We start from the raw sequence: 20,652 nt of genomic DNA on the forward strand, positions 1-20,652 counted from the left end.
GTGATGGAAACTGTTTCTTATTGTAGGTTACAAAGAAGCCTGAAAGTGCTAAACGAAGTACCTTTGTAACTATAAAAACCCTTTCCTGTAATACTTACTGAACATCCACTGGGTCCTGGTCACTATCAGAGCTAACATGTTTGTGCATCAATGGCTTACATGTGTATATGGAATAAGAACACATTCACTTTTGTGTTAGTATTCCAGGTGCAATGTTCTATGTGTCTACTCTAGGCCTTCCTCTATAGCTGGTGCTTGGGAGAGCCCCTGGACAATTGAGAATTTAGGGCTTTGTAGAGCACACCAATATGGAAAGCTGAAAAAAATTAAGATGATAAGACACTCTCACTACATCATTTTTTTAATCTTGAGGAGTATTATATTCTAAAAACATTATTAATAAAATCATAGGTCTATTTCAAGATTTCTTACTATCTTCTGTAACATTCCACTTGGAACGTAGAAGACCACTAAGTTTTTCTCCAAGGAAAGATGCAAATGGAATGCAATATTGCATTACTGCATGTACTGAATGTAAACCAGGAGAAAAAGGAAACAACTTATATCCCCCCTCCAACTTTGGCTGAAGAATTGCTCATTTGACATTCTAGGAACTGTCTTGCAGAGATCTGTCACTATGATCTAGAAGCAATGAACCTTCTCCAGTTAGGAGAGTCAATGTGACACTGCCTACATCCACCCTGTGGGATAGCTAAAACGACAAACCCTCAGCATCACACACCAATCTATTAGAGAAACCACACATGTAATTACTTTTCTGCCTAGATCTTCCAATTTAATAATTTTTAAATAGCTAAAATAAAATCAAGGCTACAAGAGCACTATGCCTGGAACTATACACAAACATACCCTGTTCACAAATGTTTAGCTTCATAGCAACAACACCCTGGGACTGTCAAGGGTACAGTCACAGTTTTAAAAATTAAGAGTGAAAAGTAAATACAACAGGACATTTGCACAAAAGCAGAGAATCTTGTTCTTGGCAATAGGCAGGAGTTAAAGAACTAAGTTAAGGATAGGCATACTCCAGAATCTAAGTATCATAATCATACGATATTTAAAGGAGTCATAGCTATACATATTCTAACAGTCTAATATTTTACATTTGTAGCTTCTTATACAAAAGTTAAAAAAAAAAAAACCTGCCCAAAACCAACCCAAATCATATTTTATTTTTTCCTTAATTAGTCATTTTATTCCAAGTTGGTGAAGACATGACACTGTCTAGCTTCACGGCCTAGAAAAAGTTTTCTAGTTGCAAGATGCCTTAGTCATTAATTAATAAGCTCAAAGTGAACAAACACTGTGTTGGATATAGAAATTGTGAGAGGATATCCTTCCTAAAATTTGAAAAACAGGGGACGTAAGGCAGATGGTTAACACCAAGAGCCATTTAAATTATATTAGAATGGCACCCTGAAATTATTTCATAGCAAAACATAATTTTTAATTAGCTTTCATTGTATGGGTGAAAGTATTCAGTTAAGACAGAATTTATGGGAGTGCTACATGGTTAGATTGCTCCTCTGAGGTATCCACAGAAGGAAAATGACTTTTGTTGCCATGTGACTTAGACTTATGCCAGCCAGAGAGTTCAGTCCCCTGAACCATAATGTGTATGTGGGAAAAGATTATAAAAATACTTCTGCAAGAGGGAAAGACCAGTAAGAACCTACAAGTGCACTCTTGTGCACTTTTCACTATGTGCATTTTCACTATGTGAAAATGTCATGGAAAAGGAGCACCACATGACTTTAACAGCTTTTTTAGTGGAAAAATCTCTTTGTCATGTATACACCATAGGAAAATTACCCACGGCCCCCCAAAAAAGGTCATGAAGAAAAGCTGGATTCATAAAAGAATGTATATATTCAAAGTAGGCAAAAATATGGTATATGTATTTTTTTAAAAATATGCAAAATAATTTCATTATGGAATGCCTTGATTGGCATGTGACTTAGCACTTATTTCCTATTAATCAGATCTAATTCTGATAAATCTCTATTATATATGTTTTAGATTATCTATTTAAAAAAATATCTATTTTTAAGACAACATAAAAACCTGTATTTGTGCATACAAATACAAGCTATCTTGCTAGTATCTTCATAGATCCAAGATGCCACAAGATTAATGAAATAATTTTTTAAAAACCTCAAGCACAGATTAACAAATAACATATTTCCTCAAGTTTTCTGGATTATACTATTAAAAGTTAACTTGTATTAACTAATGTACTCTGGACTTCCAGATATAAATACCAGTCAGTGGCTGGTTATTAAGTCATAAGTAAAAATATTCTTAGAAATGGGTCTTAAATGGAATGCCTTAACTTTTCTTAGTTCAAAACCTGTAATTTGAGCCTAAAATACATAATCATGCCCTTTTATGTGCTTTAAGCTGACATACTGACTGTACAATCTATACTTTGTAAGAGAGCAGGTAACTCCAGCACAGAAGAAACTATATAATGTGGCATGGGGGATGACTTCAGTGGCATTATTCCATTTTTATTTATCCAGACTGTTGCTTTCAGCCCTGCATTAAGGCCTCCTTGTATATCAGTTTCTAGTGTGTCACCAACCATCACACAGTCCCCAGGCTGTACTCCGAGGAGATCACAGCAGTAATAAAATATGGAAGGTGCTGGTTTCTCTTCTTTCTGCTCCCCACCTACAACGATAGCGTCAAAATAGGACTGGCAGGCACAAGCCTCAATCTTCTCCCTCTGGGTCTGTCGGTCTCCATTTGTTAATAAAAGTAGGCGGACCTCCTTTCGAAGTTCAGTAAGCATGGCTTTGACATCTTCTGCTAGTATCATATGCTGTAAACGTGTAGATTTCCACAGGAAATAACATTCTTCAGCCAATTTCCTATTGGCCGCACCACCCTTCGTTTCCTGGATTGCTTCTTCCCAGTGTAAAGTCCTTAGGTCAGTAATGCATGTACTGGAAGGATGAAAACATTCCTTGCTAAGTTTAACTTGAACCTTGTCACAAATGGTTTCAGCCTCTTCTTTGTAATGGTATTTTGATTGTAAGAGCTTTATCACCTAAAAAAAGAACAACTCCATTAACACATTTCAGGTCTTTTATAGTCATACCCTGAGAAACCATGTACCTATAACCCCTGGGTAGAAATTCCAACTCCACGTGCCTGCCTTAAGGCAGCTCTACTATTACACCATTTCTGGTGGGAATTGGTCTCATTTTCAAAGAACATCAGAGGGAAGATCTCCCAATCTCTCCACACAACTCATTCATATTTTCTGACCAATTTCTATTCTAAGTATCTTCAGCTATAGGTCATAAAAACCCTTTATTTGGCAGTCTGCCACCTTCCATCCTGGTTATGAAGAAACAGAAATAAAATTTGGTTGAAATTTAGTAAAACATTTTAATTTCACCACAACCATTATATAGACTCTTCCCAGAAATAACATTGGTTCATCCAATCCTTTACCTACATCCATTTTATGTTATGAAGGTCTAAACTGACCACCATATAAAATGGGACCTATTAGGACACTTTTAAAAACATGTATTCAATTCTAATAGAATGAAGAACCCGCTGTGATTTCAGCAATTTAATGACACAGTTCTTCTTCCAAACCTAGAGTTCTGAGTCACCCACTGTTACACTGATTCTGACTCTGTCATCAGAATTACATGCTCCCTCTCGTGTTCCCCAACTTTTTATCTTGGCTTTTATTATCTTCTTTTCCATTTGGCCTCTCTTAATATTTACTGAGACCCTAATGTGGCAAGCATAGTGCCTAATGCTCACATATATTATTTCTAACTTCTCTACAACTCTGCAAGGACTCCCCTTTTTGAGATAAGGAAATGGAAATTCAGAACTGTTAAATAATTTGCCTAAACTGGGATTTAAATCCACACTTGCCTACTTCCAAAGCACATGTGCTTAGGCAGTGGAGACTGGGTCCGTTGCCCTCATGACATTATCTGCTGGGGTAAATAAAGAGGGATGCAACCACTATAAATGCTGGGTTGAGTACTGTAACAGTCATGTAAACAATAGTGGAAATAAAAGTAAGAACAAGTCACTCCACAGGGTTATTGGATACGACTTCATAGCCAAAGTAACATATAAACTAACGTGTTACCAAGTCTGTAGGGTAGGCATAGGAAGAGAATGAAATCATTCTAGACAGAAGGAATAACAAGAACAAAGATACAGAGCTTGGAATTTTGAGAACTGGGAAAGGTGAGAAGCCTATTTCAGACTGAAATGGAAGGCATGTGAGGGGGGATCCTAAAAGATCAGGCTGGAGAGTCTGTTTGCAACTGGTTAGTAAAAGGCCTTCAATCTAATCTAATCTAATCTACTGTTCCCATACATGTTAATGGCTTTATACCATAAGTAATACTGTAATGCCAATTGGGCTTCATACTGTAAGTAACTAAGGGTTTTATTTGACCACGGGAGCAGCCACGCACACAAGCTGGGGCTGAAGTTTTACCCTGGAAGCAGGCCTCAACTAATGAGTAGCAGAAATTGGTAGATTAATATCCCAGCTTTCTTTTCCCTTGGGAGAGACAACTGAAGCATGCTCTGCATGCTGTCTCCCAAGAGTTCCCCAACTGTTCACACTAGTAACTTACTCATTTATTAGACTCCCTCTCTTCCTTGTATGATCCCACCACTCTTTTACAGCACTTGTAAGGACCACCTCCCAAATGGACTACCTGAATTTTAAGTCCCTACCTTACGGACATCTGGGGAAAGTTGACAATACCAAGACAAATTTGGATCTTTGGATGATGAGTGTAATGTACACAGTTGAGACTAAAAACTGTCTGCTGTTGGAGCAAAGAGGTCAAATAAATTAAAAAGTGTTGCCCTAAACTATACAGGGAACAAGTAGTATGCTACTCACACCAGATGCTCAACTCACCTACTGAAAAGGGGAAAGAAATTAACAGACACATTTTTCTTCCTTCAAAGTATAATAATCACATCAAAAGTAAATGTTGTTCAGGCTATTTGTGCTCTTCAAAAAAATGCAATAATTAAGAAAAGTCTTATTACTTCAACGAAAAGATATCATTCCTAAGAATTTTAGGGGGAGGCAAAGTTAAATTAACAAACTGAGCTTTTACAGCCTCTGTGCTAATGTCATCATCTTTTCTAACAATGTCAGTTGAATTACTCTTGAGCTATGATGGAAGGTCATCCTAAAGTTTTAGCAAACCTATTGTTACACAACAGAAGAACACAGGCCTCTAGAAATCCACAGTGCTTAAGCTTAAATAGGAGCTGGCTCATAGTTAGCAAGCAAGGAGCTCTCAATAAATGTCCAATTTTCTGTTACTGCAACTGGCAATTCATTTCGCATGTTCTTAGGGCTCTGAAAAAAACAGAATTAGCTCACCTTAAAGGGAAAGTCTTGTAAAGGTATAGCATACCACTTTCAAGTTTTGAAATTCCTTCTCATTATATCCTCTGAATTAACTTTCTCATTTTTTCACACAGCATCTAATTACAGATTCATTTGGGATCACAAGCAGCATTTTAAAAGAAAGATTTTATTTATTTGACAGAGAAAGCAAGCACACAAGCAGGGAGAACAGTAGAGGGAGAAGGACAAGCAGGCTCCCAGCTGAGCAGGGAGCCCAATGTGGGGCTCGATCCCAGGACCCTGGGATCATGATCTGAACTGAAGGCAGACGTTTAACGACTGGGCCACTCTGGTGCCCCCAAGTAGCATTTTAATATTAACATATTTGGGGAAAAAGCTTATCAGCCATTTACATATTATTATAACAGAAATAACACCTACTGAATCACTGTTGTACACCTGAAACTAATGTAACATTGTGTATCAGCTATACTTCAGTAAAAACAAAAAACACCTAACTTAAATTAGTTCATATTTTTACTAGTATAAACAATCCTAACCCCTGTACTGAGAAAACAGGAATTTTCGTAGAATTGGGGGTGGGGGACAATGATCTCTAACTTGGTGGTCTGAAGATATTTTGTGCAAGGGGTAAGGCAGGCTTGAAAAGGATTCTGAGCACAATTAAACCCATGAGGTACCTATTGGCCTAAAGAAAAGGGCCCTAGGACAGTGAAGGGGGGAGAGGGGAAATCAACTTGTAGATAAGATAAACTCAAGTTTCTACTTCAAAACTCTATTTAAGTCTCAGCTTAACCCATAAAGAAAGGAAACTGTATCCTTCTAACCTGCTGTCTGGACCCAGAATTAAAGTTACTATCATCAGTTCTAGTTTTTAGCTAATTGTGATTTAAATACTCTTTCAGGGCTAGTGTAGGAACTATGTAATATTATAACACTATGATATGATATGAAGTAGCTGAATTCCAAATAAAACTGAGTTAAAAATACGTGCTCATGGGGACACCTGGATGGCTCAGTTGGTGGGCATCTTGACTCTTGATTTCAGCTCAGGTTGTGATCTTGGGGTCTTGGGACAGAGCCTCATGTCAGGCTCCATGCTCAGTGTGGGGTCTGTTTGTGATTCTCTCTCCCTCTGCCCCTTCCTGTGCTTGCACTCACTCTCTCTAAAATAAATGAAAAATAAAAGCTTAAAAAATACATTCTCACAGAATATGACTGCCTACATACAGCTTAACAATTCAAGCAGCGCTTATGTTATTTTTAGTCCAAGTCTTTCTTCAAACATCATTTACTCTATGTGACTTCCTGATCAACCTATTTAAAACTGCAATTCATTCTCCTCTCCACTTTTCCAAACATACTTATAAATAAATATACATTTGATGTATTATGTTCACGGTCAACCAACACTAGAAAGTAAACTCGCAAATGCAGCTATCGTTTCTGCTCTGTTCACTGAGAAACCCCAAATTTCTGTGGACAGCTTCCTCTTAGGTAGTGACTCTGAAAGAAAGGCCTGAAGAAGGTAGACAGAAATAACTTTTCCAGAAGATGAAAAAAAATGAAACAGATATATAGAGTTAGTATATGGCTCCTTCTTCCCAAGCACAAGGCAATGACTAGATCTTTCCTCCCTTTGGTATGTTACTTTTGAATTGGTTAATAGTTATGGATAGTGTTGTATTCTTTTTTTTTTCTTTTAGATTTTAATAGTTTATTTGAGAGAGAAAGAGAGAAAACATGAGCAGGGGGAGGTGCAGAGGGAGAAGCAGGCTCCTCGCTGAAGTAGGGTGGCTGATGCAAGGCTCAGCCCTAGGATCCCGAGATTATGACCTGAGCTGAAGGCAAACGCTTAACTGACTGAGCCACCCAGGTGCCTCAGATGGTGCTGTATTCTAATGTGATAAAGCACTCCTTGTATAGGAGAACCTGGGTGGCTCAGTGGGCTAAGCCTTTGCCTTCAGGTCAGGTTCTCAGGGTCCTGGGATCGAGCCCCACATCAGGCTCTCTGCTCAGCAGGGAGCCTGCTTCAACCTCTCTCTCTGCCTGCCTCTCTTATCTACTTGTGATCTCTCTGTCAAATAAATAAAATCTTAAAAAAAAAAAAAGGCACTCCTTGTATAGTCAAAAGCACACAACTCAATTCTGTTTGTTTAATAGGATGTTTTTAAGGGAGGTGACAAGAGAACCAAGTCTGTAGACCTGGAATTTTATCCACCCATCCATTCATTATTCATTAAATATTTACCATGTATCAAATGAATATGACCAAGACAGTTTGTTTTCTCTTAGGAAGCTATTAAGTTGCAGGCATCTGAGTTGCAAAAACTAATTGTAATTTCCTTTGATAAGTACATTATAAAATATCTTGAACAAAATACAGTGTTGGTATAAGGGAGTTTGGTATACACACTAGGGAGAAATACAATCTGACTTCTTTTCAGAAATTTCACTCTGGTAGGACTGTGGAGGATAAATTGGACACAGTAAGCTTGGAGACACCACCACAGCAATAGCTAGGTGACAGACAAGTCCACCTTTAAGCAAGATAAGGGCAGTGGGGGTGGATATGCAGGAAGGGGACAGACTGGGTGGACACGGTAGATGGTACAACTTAACAAGTGTACACTTGGATGCTACACTTACCATGCATTCAATTAAACCTGATAAGGACACTGAGGACTAATATCACCATTCACATTTTTAAATAAGGATTTAAGATTTAGAGTGGTTAGGGAACTTGTTCAGACATTTTCAGCTAGGTATTGGAGAGCTGTGATTCAAACTCAAATGCCTGATTTTAACACATGAACTCTAGGCTATAGCATGATTTGGCCTAAACCAAGGATTTATTTGCAACATATTGGGCTTGGCCTGCCAAGAACACACAAGGCAGCTGAAGAAACTGGAGGCAATACAGTACAGAGTGGTGCCCATGAGGTCAAGGTCAAGATCAAGGGGAAGGGGACAGTCAATAGTATGGAATGCCTCAGCAAAGCCATTAATACAGACTTAAAATGTCCATTGATTTTGGCAATTTGAGAAGTGTGTAATGGCCGGGCAAGCCCATTTCATTAAGTAGCACGGAGAGAGGCTATATGTCAAGGGATTCAGGAATAAATAAAGGTGGAGACATGGAAATAATGTATATAGATTTCTTTCAAAAAACATTGCTGTCAACACAAAATCAGACACACAGATAAATGGAACAGAACAGAGGATCCAGAAACACATCCTCAACTCTATGGTCAATTAATCTTCCACAAAGCAGGGAAGAATATCCAATGGAAAAAAGATAGTCTCTTCAACAAATGGTGTTGGGAAAATTGGGACAGCCACATGCAGAATGAAACTGGACCACTTTCTTACACCACATACAAAAATAAATTCAAAATAGACTAAAGACCTAAATATGTGACAGGAAACCATCAAAAGACTAGAGAACACAGGCAGCAACCTCTTTGACCTCAGCATCTTTGACTTCTTGCTAGACACATCCACAGACGCAAGGGAAACAAAAGCAAAAATAAACTATTGGGACTTCCATCAAGATAAGTTTTTCGTTTGTGTTTTTCAGCATGGTTATTTCATATTTTATTGGACTGATGTATATCAGTCTGAGATGTAAAGCTAACCTAGGACTAAGAATACCGAATAGGAAATGGGAAGAAGCCATCCACAAATTTGATTAAATTATTAAGGTACATAAATCTTTGGGTTAGAATTGAGGGAAAAAAACTGTTCAGAGCTTTGGTGTCTAACGAGAATCTCCTAAAGCCTCTACTAATACAAGGTCAGTTTATGGAAAAACTATTGAATTGCACAAAACCCCTTTAGGCAGGAGAAATGGGCATGATAGAAGAATGTGGGTTGTGGGGCAGCCACTCAGAGACAGCTGGGCTGGAGGCTGCGACTATGTCCCAGGACCTGCAGGTAGGCTGGAAATCTAGAGGTAAAACTTAGTGCACTGACTCAAAGCTCCTGCTTTCCAATCACTCTCTAGGATGCTGATGCTTTCCTCAGACAAGGAAAAACTTTTTTTTTTTTACATTTTATTTATTTGACAGAGAGACACAGAGCACAAGCAGGGGGAGCAGCAGAGGGAGAAGGAGAAGGAGGTTCTCTGCTGGGCAGGGAGCCCAATTCAGGGCTTGATCCCAGGACCCTGGGATCATGACCTGACCATGACTGAAGGCAGATGTTTAACCAACTGAGCCACCCAGGCACCCCAAGATAAAAAGTTTTTGCAGAGCAAAGTAAACAGTGGACAAAACCAAAAGACAACCAACAGAATGGGAAGAAATATTTGCAAATAAATATCAGATAAAGGTCTACTATCCAAAATCTATAAAGAACTTATCAAATTCAACACCCCGAAACCAAATAATTCAGCCAAGAAATGGGCAGAAGACATGAACAGACTTTTCTCAAAAAAAAAAAAAAAAAAATGGCTAACAGATGCATGAAAAAATGCTCAATATCACTCGAGATCAGGGAGATACAAATCAAAACCACAATGAAGTACCACTTCACACTGGTCAGAATGGCTAAAATGAACAAGTCAGGAAAGGACAGATCTTGGTGATGATGCAAAGAGGAACCCTCTTACACTGCTAGTAGGAATGCAAGCTGGTATAGCCTTCTTGGAAAACAGTATAGAGATTCCTCAAAAAGTTGAAAATGGAGCTACTCTATGACCCAGCAATTGTACCGAAGTATTTATCCAAAGGATACAAACATAATGATTGGAAGGGGCACCTGCACCCCAATGTTTATAGCAGCAATGACCATAAAAGGCAAACTATGGAAAGAGCCCAGATGTCCATCGATGGATAAATGGATAAAGAAGACCTGGTATATATATATATATATATATATATATATATATGTCTGTGTGTGTATGTGTATATCTCCAAAAAGAATGAAATCTTGACATTTGCAACAACATGGATGGAACTAGACGGTATTATGCTAAGTGAAATAAGTCAGAGAAAGACAAATATCACATGATTTCACTCATGCATGGAATTTAAGAAACAAAACAGATGAACATAGGGGATGGAAAGGAAAAATAAGATAAAAACGGGGAGGGAGGCAACCGTAAGAGCCTCTTAACTCTAGGAACAATCTTGAGGTGGCTGGAGGGAAGGCGGGTGGGGGATGATGTAATGGGTGATGGGCATGAAGGAGGGCACCTGATGTAATGAGCTGTGGGTATTACATGCAACTGATGAGTCCCTGAAACCAATAATGCACTATATGCTAACTAACTTCAACTTAAATTAACAACAACAAAAAAACCCCAAAGCCCTCAAGGGAGACAGATACCATCTAGCGAAGGATGAAGGGTTCCAGAGAGGCTTCTTTTTTTATTTTTTGAAGCATGGGACAAACCTGAATATGCAGGAATGGAATGCACCAAGAAAGAGGATGAAGACGAGGGAGTCAAAACCTGGGGCACCTATGCTGCCCGGTCAGGTAAGCCAAGACTCTGGGGTCTGGTCTTGATCTCATGGTCTTGAGGTCACCCAGTCTAAACCCCACCTTCGGGGCAAAAAAAAAAAAGAAAGAAAAAAGAAAAAAAAAAAAAGGGTCAGAGAGTCAATACCTAGCTAATGAAGCATGAAGAGGTTGGGACTCTCAGGGTTGGAAGGATTAGCTTTTGAAAGTGGGTTTTCACATCTGATAATCTTTGGTTTTCTTCTTAGACCTGCAGGTAGAAAAGAAAGCAGGGGTGGATGTGGGACTTAAAGAAGTCTGATTCAGCATCTGTGGGTACGGAAAGGAGAGGATGCTGCTGGGTAATGCCTCATGAAAGGAGTGCTCTGTGCAAGCACGGACTGTGAATGTAACCTCAGAAATCTAAGGGTCACACCCACAGCAGAGAGACTGGAGGTGAATTTCTGCGGAGAAATTTTCTGGAGTCAATTAAGCCCAGGCTCGCCACTGACAGTTGTGTAACTTCCCGGGTCTCCTCAAAGATCTGCCTAAGACCACGCAGTGTGGAGAGGCCAACCACGGAGAGCCTGGCGCCACGCTCGCCTAGCAGGTCGGAACCTGTCCAGGCAAAAAGTCAGTTGACCGTCTATGTTTGTGGGCAACTCTGCCACCGTGGCAGTTTTAACGACGTCTTTCCGGGTGCCACAGGTGGAAACAACTTCCAGAATCCAGCTTCCCAGATCTGGGCGTAGCCAGGCAGGTAACCCAAGCCTCCGGGCGCAAGGGAAAGCAGTCTCCCCAACCAGTTCCCCCTGCCCACTCGTCCTTCTTTCCCGCTCCTTCCCGAACGCGATGGGTCTTAAAGGACGAGAATCCAGTGCCTCCGGGATGACCCAGCCCCAGACGCGGTGTCGATGGACTCGGCAGTGGGAAGGTCGGGAGTGGGAGGACACCAAGAGGATAGGAAAGCGCGCAATATGGGTTGGGCGCGCTGACCCTGCCCAAAGAAGGACCGGGGAAGTTGGGACGTTACCTCCAACATGCCTTTTCTACTCGCCCCGGCAGTGTCGATGAGCGTGTTGTCCAAATCGAAGAAAACCGCCCGCACCCGGTACAGCACCATCCCGCCAGGCGGGCTCGCTCGCCCCCCACTCCAACTCGCCACAGCCGGCGCCGCCCACGCATGCGTGAAGCGGGACCGCGGGCAAGGAAAACGGGGGCGGAGCCGTGAGGTCACCTGACCCTTCGGCGCTGCCAAAGGAACTCCCGCGAGATGTCTCATATCAGTGCATCTGAGAACAGCTACATGCCGCGAGACTCCGAAGGGTCAGTCGGGTGCTATGTAGTCACACCCTCGTCGGCGGGCGAGTGGTTATCTGAGCTCTCTGAGTTTGGGGGTGATTAGGTACGCTGTTTTCCTTCGTAGCTGCTTTCTGCTTATCTCTTTCCGTGTTGCCCTCCTGCCCCTGCCCTGAGGAGAGTGTCCTAAGTATCCCCGGGAGGTTTTTTGCGCCATTTGGCGCCTTGGGAAGGAGGCCGAGAATCCGTTGGCTTTTCCGGTCAGGCTGCGGGTTGTCTCCTGTCGAGCGGCCAGCGACTCAGAAGCGTCGGCGGGCGTTGTCTTGCCCTAAGTCGGGGTGCGAGTGCCTTGTGTTTCGTGTCCTGATTCAGTGACGGGAGAAGTCAGGTCGGTAGCAGGAATGCCAGTGAGGCAAAGGTACGAATGTGTACCCTACTAGATGCAGTCGCTGTGTTAGGACTGGAGCCCTCACCAGTGGATTCCTTAAGACCCCTGTGTTACGGCTGTGCCTGCAACAACCGGGGGCTCTGTAGGGTTTGCTGATGTTTTGTCCACTTAGATTACTTTTCCTGAAGACTTGAATTTTCGGGTTTTGGAATACCACATAAATGGATGGTTTTCAGGTGTAGCAAGGGGCTGAAGGACCCAAACAGCCTCCAGAACAGCAACCGCTTTCCACTGCCAGCGGGACAAAGATGTTGAAATTAATTTCTAAGCTTCTAAATTGCCTCTGTTGGTTAGAGACAGTTGGGTGTTGGGTAACTTTACTGGAATTCAGATATGTGGCCATCAGCAGTGACCAGAAACTTTCTAGCTACAGACCTAATTTGCCACTAAAATTTTGTTGGATCTGTGATCAAAGAGTGGTTCACATTTTAATTGATTGGAGGAAATCAGGGAAATATAGATCAAAACCACAATGAGGTCCACCTCACACCAGTCAGAATGGCTCAAATTCACAAGTCAGGGAACATTACACTGTTGGTGGGAATGCAAACTAGTGCAGCCAATTTAGAAGAAAATATGGAGGTTCCTCAAAAAGTTGAAAATAGAGCTACCCTATGACCCAGCAATTGTATTTTAGTATATGTGCTGCCGAAGCGAGCACCCAGCAATTGTATTTATCCAAATATTTGTATTTGTATTTATCCAGAGGATACAAACATAATGATTTGAAGAGGCATCTGCACCCCAGTGTTTATAGCAGCAATGTCCATAATAGCCAAACTATGGAGCCCAGAAGTCCATCAACAGCTAGATGAGTGGGTCACAGAGGTGTGGTATATATGTAAAATGGAGTATTACTGAGCCATCAAAAGAATAAAACCTTGCCATTTGCAATGATGCGGATGGATCTAGAGGTTATCATGCCAAGTGAAATAAGTGAAAGACAGATACCATATGATTTCACTTATGTGGAATTCAATAAAGCATGAATATAGGGGAAGGGAAGGAAAAATAAAAACAGAGAGGCAAACTTTTTTTTTAAAACTTTTTTAACTTTTAAGAGTTAAAAGCCTCTTAACTCTCGGGAACAGAGTCCTTCGAGGGGATAGAGGGGAGGAGTAATTGGATGATGTGCATGAAGTAGTGCACTTGATGTATTGAGCTCTGGGTTTTGTGTCTAACTGATGAATTACTAAATCCCTACCCAAAACTAATAAGGCACTTTATGTTAGCTAAATTGAATTTGAGTACTTTTTATAAAATGATTGTTTATTTGACAGAGAAAGAGAGCATAAACAGTGGAAATAGCAAGCAGAGTGAAAGGGAGAAACTGGCTCCCAAAGAATGGAGAGCCCATGTGGGGCTCAGCACTGGGCTCCATCCCAGGGATCATGACCCAAGCCAAAGGCAGATTCCTAACTACCTAAGCCACCCAGGCACCCCTAAATAATTTTTTTAAACAAGGAAAAAAAGTGATTGAAAGAAATCAAAGAATGAGTTCCTGACATGTGTGAGAATTACATGAAATAAAACTTTAGTGTCCATAAGTGTGTGTGTATGTGTATGTGTGTATGTATATATATATATATATATATATATATTTATATTTTTATTTTTATTTATTTATATATTTAAATTTAAGTAGGCTCCACACCCAGCGTGGAGGCTTAAACTCCTGACTGTGAGGTCAAGACCTGAGCTGATACCAAGTTGGAGGGCTAACCAGTTGAGCCACTCAGGTGTCCCCATAAATAGTTTTATTGGGACACAACCACACTCATTCAGTTATTTATCATCTTGCGCTTTTGCTTACAAGTAAGGTTGAGTAGTTATACATGAGGCCATATGGCCTGCGCAGCCCAAGATATTTACTATCTGGCACTTTATAGATAAAATTTGCCCACTCCTGAGGTACATGAGTAACAGCTAGGCTGCTGCAGTAGATCAGTTGTCTTTTCTTTATGTTAATAGTTTTTTTCTTTTGCAATGACAGACTACAATTTCTGTATGTTGAGCAGCCGAATTTTACAGTTAACCTCTTTTTGCTATTGTGGAAAATAAAGATAATTGTATTTATTCCTCAAGAACACGACTCTGGGGCGTCTGGGTGGCTCAGTGGGTTAAAGCCTCTACCTTCAACTCAGGTCATGATCTCAGGGTCCTCAGATTGAGTCCCGCATTGGGGGGGGTCTTTGCTCAGCAGGGAGCCTGCTTCTCTTCCTCTCTCTGCTTGCCTCTCTGCCTACTTGTGATCTCTGTCTGTCAAATAAATAAATAAATAAAAATCTTAAAAACAAAACAAAACATGACTCTGGTTGCTCTGTTGATATGTAGGGTCAGCCTAACAATATTGGTCATTTAGATTACCAGTCAGCTAAAATTATGAATGCATTAATTGGAGTTAACCTTTTTTAGTTGCCTGAGATGCCAGAATAAATTAAGCATTAAACTGCTTATGTGGTGGGGTGGCCTGGGTGGCTCACAGCGGGTTAAGTGTCTGCCTTCGCCTCAGGTCATGATCCCAGAATGCTAGGATCAAGCCGCTGCAATTGGACTTCCTGCTCAGAGGGGAGTCTGCTTCTCCCTCTGCCCCTCCCCAACTTATGCACGCATGCTCCCTCTCTTTAAAATAAACAAACTCTAAAAAAACTACAACTGCTTATGAGTAATGAAGCTTAGTGGTTGAAGCATCCTCCCCACCCCTGATGTGTATATAGAGTTTATTGACAGTCACAAATTCAAATCCAAACTCAGAGGAGGTATAGTGGCCTCTATAATCCTCTTAATGGGTTGGGGTGCTTGACAGTTTCCTCTTCCCGACAAGTGGTCTAAAGGCATTCCATGACCTGTCCAACTTTATTAGTTAAAGGGAATTGATGGCCAGAAACTGTGTATCCTGACAACTTTAATTCCTTCTAATTACATATCTCGGGCTTTAGGATGTTGCAGTTAAAATTCATGAACCAGTTCTCCTGTAACATTTTAAGATAGATTTACAGGCTCCTCATATTTGGGCCTCAGGTACAATAAAAGTTGGTTGGCTTGACAGATTTAACACTAGTTGCTAGAGGAGGTCTTCATGGTTGCAGAATGCAAGGTCTAATAAAAGATGGTAATTGTGATACTTGGTGTGGTAACAAAGTGGAAACAGCTGCTTTTGCATTCTGCACTGTGCATAATGGCATTGTGCCATTACTGTTGTCCAGCCTTGATCCTGGCCTTTCTTACCTTCAGGAACCTCTGTCAGGCTCTTCCCACCCACCTCCCATGTACAAGTTCATTACAACTCTATAACCTCAGAAGAGAGGTTTGCCTTCTGGCTTAAAGTTTTGTTTTGTTTTTGTTTCTGTTTTTGTTTTTGTTTTCAGAACAGGGCATTGCTATGTTGATAGGAATAAAATAGAAGCAACCAGAAGAGAATCACAGGTTCCCACTCTATCTTCCCAGCTATATCATCAGTTGTATCTATCCCACTGCCCTACCTCTTTAAGTGGACCATCTCTATGGCCTTCTGTGGCTAGCCTTTTGTTCCCTATATACCCACCCCAGCTTGGGGTAATCTTTTCAGCAATTTTTTCATCTTGTGCATCATCAAAATTTCCCCATCTTTTGAAACCACTCCAGTTAGTCACTCAATCACTATATTGCTCTGAAACTACTATTGCCAAGTCATCAGTGACCTTTGCCTTACTAAATCTAATAGCCATTCTCTGCCCTTTTCATACCTGCCCTTTCAGCAGAGGGCACATTCCAGTTGATAACAGTTCACCAACAGTGCTGTCAGAGTATCAGAATATGGATAGTTATTATCCAGGTACATGCACCCATGTGCATGCTCTCTCTCCACACACACATGCTCCTCCAGGGTTTACATATATTTGGAATTCCACAAACCTGTACTTCCTATGGTAAATCATTCAGGAGACAATGACAGAATAAGAAAGTGTCTGTCTTTCTCATGGTAAATACAGAATTGTTGTCTTAAAATTGGAGTTGTAGTACTGAAACTCCTATTTTATTCTTTAGATAGATTCTTTAGGTTGATTTTATTCTTTTGTTAATTTCCATTCTGTATATTTTCTTAATCATTGAAGTTGATTATTTAATGATACATTCTATCTTTAACCTATGTTATCTTTTACTAGACTTTCCTCTTATTTTGTTACTGTTGGTTGATTCTAAGTCAAACATTTATTGTCTGTGAAAAACAGAAATTGAATTCTTTTACTTCTGTTCTGTGACCTGTGCAGAACAAAATGCTAGTGTGTCCCAGAGACCAGCAAGGTTTGTCATTTCTCACTTTGAAACAGTGATACCCTTGATAAGAGAGGCAGTGCCTCTGCCTGTGATAAGCCAGGTCCTGCATTTCTGCAGCCTCATCCCCTTCCCTTCCACAGCCCATCAGGTGTCCTGGCCTCATCCTTTAGAGGTCTCCATGTGCTGCACATAGCTCCTTCTGGTGAGCAGCGTGTCTCTGGAGGACAGTGCCTATCCTAGGATCCCAGATTCTATTCCCCTACTAGGAAGAAGTAGCAACTTCTTGCATTTACAACTGTAGTTGTTTCCTCTTATCCATGGGATATGTTCCAAGACTTCCAGGGATGCCTGAAACTGTGGACAGTACTGAACCATATATATAGTTTTTTCCTATACATACATATCTATGATAAAGTTTATAAATTAGACACAGTAAGAGATTAACAAAAGCTAATAATAAAATAGAATAATTATAACAATATTATATAATAAAAGTTACATTAATGTGGTATCTCTCTCAAGTTCTCTTATTGTACTATACTTACGCTTCTTTTGCTGATGTGAGATGATGAAATGGCCACATGATTAGATGAAGTGAGGTCGATGATGTAGGCATGGTGATGTAAGCTACTTTTGACCTGACAGTACATCAGAAGGAGGATCAATCACCTGCTACCAGCCTGTGGTTGACCATGGGTAACTGTAGCCATGGAAAGTGAAAATGGGGATGTATGGAACTATACATAGTGACACAGGGTGATTTATGATAATGTTTCTCTCCCACTGTACAGCAACCCTATGAGGCAGAGACCTATGCCAGTTTTATTCACCATTGTATCCTCAGAGCACTCTACAAAGCACATAGTAGATCCTTAATAAGTACATATATTTAACTGAATTAATGGCAGTTTCACCACCTTCCCTCAAACCATACCAGGATCTGACTAAAGATCCATTTCATCTTCTCTTCACCTTACCTTTTGTAGAGAGAGATAAGCAAACTGGAGAATATGTAGGGGGAAGGGTTAAAAAGTGGAGTTGGGAAAAGCTAAATGTTCAGAAGCTACCCTGTATAGAGGGGAGAAGAGTCTAGAAACCTATAAGCAAATGCCCTCCCATTGCAGACCATTGTAATTTTTTTCTTTTTTTTTTTCACACTATTGTGATTTAGAAAAACTTACCTCTTAAATTTTGTATTAAACTTCCAATGTGTGTGAGGGTGTTTACCCATCTGATTTCTTATCTAGCCCTTAGTCCCTTCAGTTGACTACTTCCCTCTCCTTTAAATCTGAACCTAGGCTCCAGCATCTGTGGGATTCTTTCCTGACTGCTCCTCATAAGCACAGAAGCACACACAGATTGGGGGTTAGGTGCCCTTTTCCCCTTACAGCAATTAAAACTCTATAATTTATGTACTTGTGTACTTGTTCCATGACTGAAAACTCCACCTTTAATTACTGTATACTGCCCCCCCATCAGTCTAGAGCTCAAAAAACATTAAGATGAAAATTTTAAATTAAAATATATATAGCAAAATTTACCATTATAGCCATTTTAAAGAGTATAGTTCTGTGGTATTAAGCACATTCACAATGTTCTAACACAACCCTCTATCCATCTCCAAAACTTTTTGATCTTTCCTAACTGAAAATGTACTCAGTAACAACTTCCCATTCCTTTCTCCCACCAGCTCCAGGCAACCATAATTCTACTTTTTGTCTTATGAATTTGACTAGATACCTCATGTAAGTGGAATCATCCAATATTTGACCTTTTGTGACTGGCTTATTTTACTGTCCTCAGGGTTCATCCATGTTGTAGCACGAGTCAAAATTTCCTTCCTTTTTTAAGGCTGAATTGAATGTGTATGCCACATTTTATTTATCCATTCATCCATCCATAGACATTTGGGCTACTTACAACTTTTGTCTGTTGTGAATAATGCTGATATAGACAAGGTATAAAAATAGCTTTTTGAGATCCTGTTTTCAATTCTTTTAGGTATATGGCCATAGGCAGCATGGCTGGATCATATGGTAATTCTGTGTTTAATTTCTTTCTTTTTTAAAATTTCTTTCTTTTCAGCATAACAGAATTCATTGTTTATGCAACACACCCAGTGTGCCATGCACTACGTGCCCTCCATAATACCCACCACCTGGCTCCCCCAACCTTCCAACCCCTGCCCCTGAAAACCCTTAGATTGTTTTTCAGAGTCCATAGTCTCTCATGGTTCACCTCCCCTTCCAATTTCCCTCAACTCCCTTCCATCCATCTCCCCTTACCCTCCATGCTATTTGTTATGCTCCACAAATAAGTGAAACTATAGGATAATTACTCTGCTTGACTTATATCACTCAGCACAATCTCTTCCAGTCCCATCCATGTTGCTACAAAAGTTGGGTATTCATCCTTTCTGATGGAGGCATAATACTCCATAGTGTATATGGACCACATCTTCCTTATCCATTCGTCCGTTGAAGGGTATCTTGGTTCTTTCCACAGTTTGGCGACCGTGGCCATTGCTGCTATAAACATTGGGGTACAGATGGCCCTTCTTTTCACGACATCTGTATCTTTGGGGTAAATACCCAGTAGTGCAATGGCAGGGTCATAGGGAAGCTCTATTTTTAATTTCTTGAGGAATCTCCACACTATGCTCCAAAGTGGCTGCACCCAACTTGCATTCCCACCAACAATGTAAAAGGGTTCCCCTTTCTCCACATCCTCTCCAACACATGTTGTTTCTGGTCTTGCTAATTTTGGCCATTCTTACTTGTGTAAAGTGGTATCTGAATGTGGTTTTAATTTCAGTCTCCCTGGTGGGTAGTGATGATGACCATTTTTTCATGTGTCTGATAGCTATTTGTATGTCTTCATTGGAGAAGTATCTGTTCTTATCTTCTGCCCATTTTTTGACATGATCATCTGTTTTGTGTGTGTTGAGTTTGAGAAGTTCTTTATAGATCCTGGATATCAACCTTTTGTCTGTACTGTCATTTGCAAATATCTTCTCCTATTCCTTGGGTTGCCTCTTTGTTTTGTTAACTGTTTCCTTTGCTGTGCAGAAGCTTTTGATCTTGTTGAAGTCCTAATCGCTTCTCGGCCTTTTGGTTAAGATCAAGTGATCTTGATGAAGTCCCAAAAGTTCAATTTTGCTTTTGTTTCCTTTGCTTTTGGAGACATATCTTGAAAGAAGTTGCTGTGGCTGATATTGAAGAGGTTACTGCCTATGTTCTCCTCTAGGATTCTGATGGATTCCTGTCTCACGTTGAGGTCTTTTATCCATTTCGAGTTTATCTTTCTGTACAGTGTAAGAGAATGGTCGAGTTTCATTTTTTTACGTATAGCTGTCCAATTTTCCCAGCACCATTTATTGAAGAGACTGTCTTTTTTCCACTGTATATTTTTTCCTGCTTTGTCAAAAATTATTTGACCATAGAGTTGAGGGTCCATATCTGGGCTCTCTACTCTGTTCCACTAGTCTATGTGTCTGTTTTTGTGCCAGGACCATGCTGTCTTGGTGATCATAGCTTTGTAGTAAAGCTTGAAATCAGGTAACGTGATGCCCCCAGTTTTGTTTTTCTTTTTCAACATTTCCTTAGCAATTCGGGGTCTCTTCTGATTCCATGCAAATTTTAGGATTATTTGCTCCAGCTCTTTGAAAAATGCCTGTGGAATTTTGATTGGAATGGCATTAAAAATATAGATTGCTCTAGGCAGTATAGACATTTTTTTTTAATCTTTTTGTGACTGGCTTATTTATTTTTTTTCCAATTTATTTATTTTCAGAAAAACATTA

General features: G+C 40.3%; 1 protein-coding gene across 1 annotated transcript; it reads right to left on the reverse strand.

Moving 5' to 3' along the window:
- Positions 1–770: 770 nt before the first annotated feature.
- LOC122916437 (N-acetylneuraminic acid phosphatase) lies at positions 771–12,037 on the reverse strand. Its single transcript, XM_044263838.1, has 2 exons — positions 11,880–12,037; positions 771–3,073 (listed from the first exon to the last, which is right to left on the reverse strand). Exons 1-2 carry the CDS (start codon positions 11,967–11,969, stop codon positions 2,417–2,419), a joined length of 747 nt encoding a protein of 248 aa, XP_044119773.1. The 5' UTR covers positions 11,970–12,037; the 3' UTR covers positions 771–2,416.
- Between the last annotated feature and the right edge of the window lie 8,615 nt (positions 12,038–20,652).

The sequence above is a fragment of the Neovison vison genome, chromosome 8 (genome assembly GCF_020171115.1).
Source record: "Neovison vison isolate M4711 chromosome 8, ASM_NN_V1, whole genome shotgun sequence".
In the NCBI taxonomy this organism is placed as follows: domain Eukaryota; kingdom Metazoa; phylum Chordata; class Mammalia; order Carnivora; family Mustelidae; genus Neogale; species Neogale vison.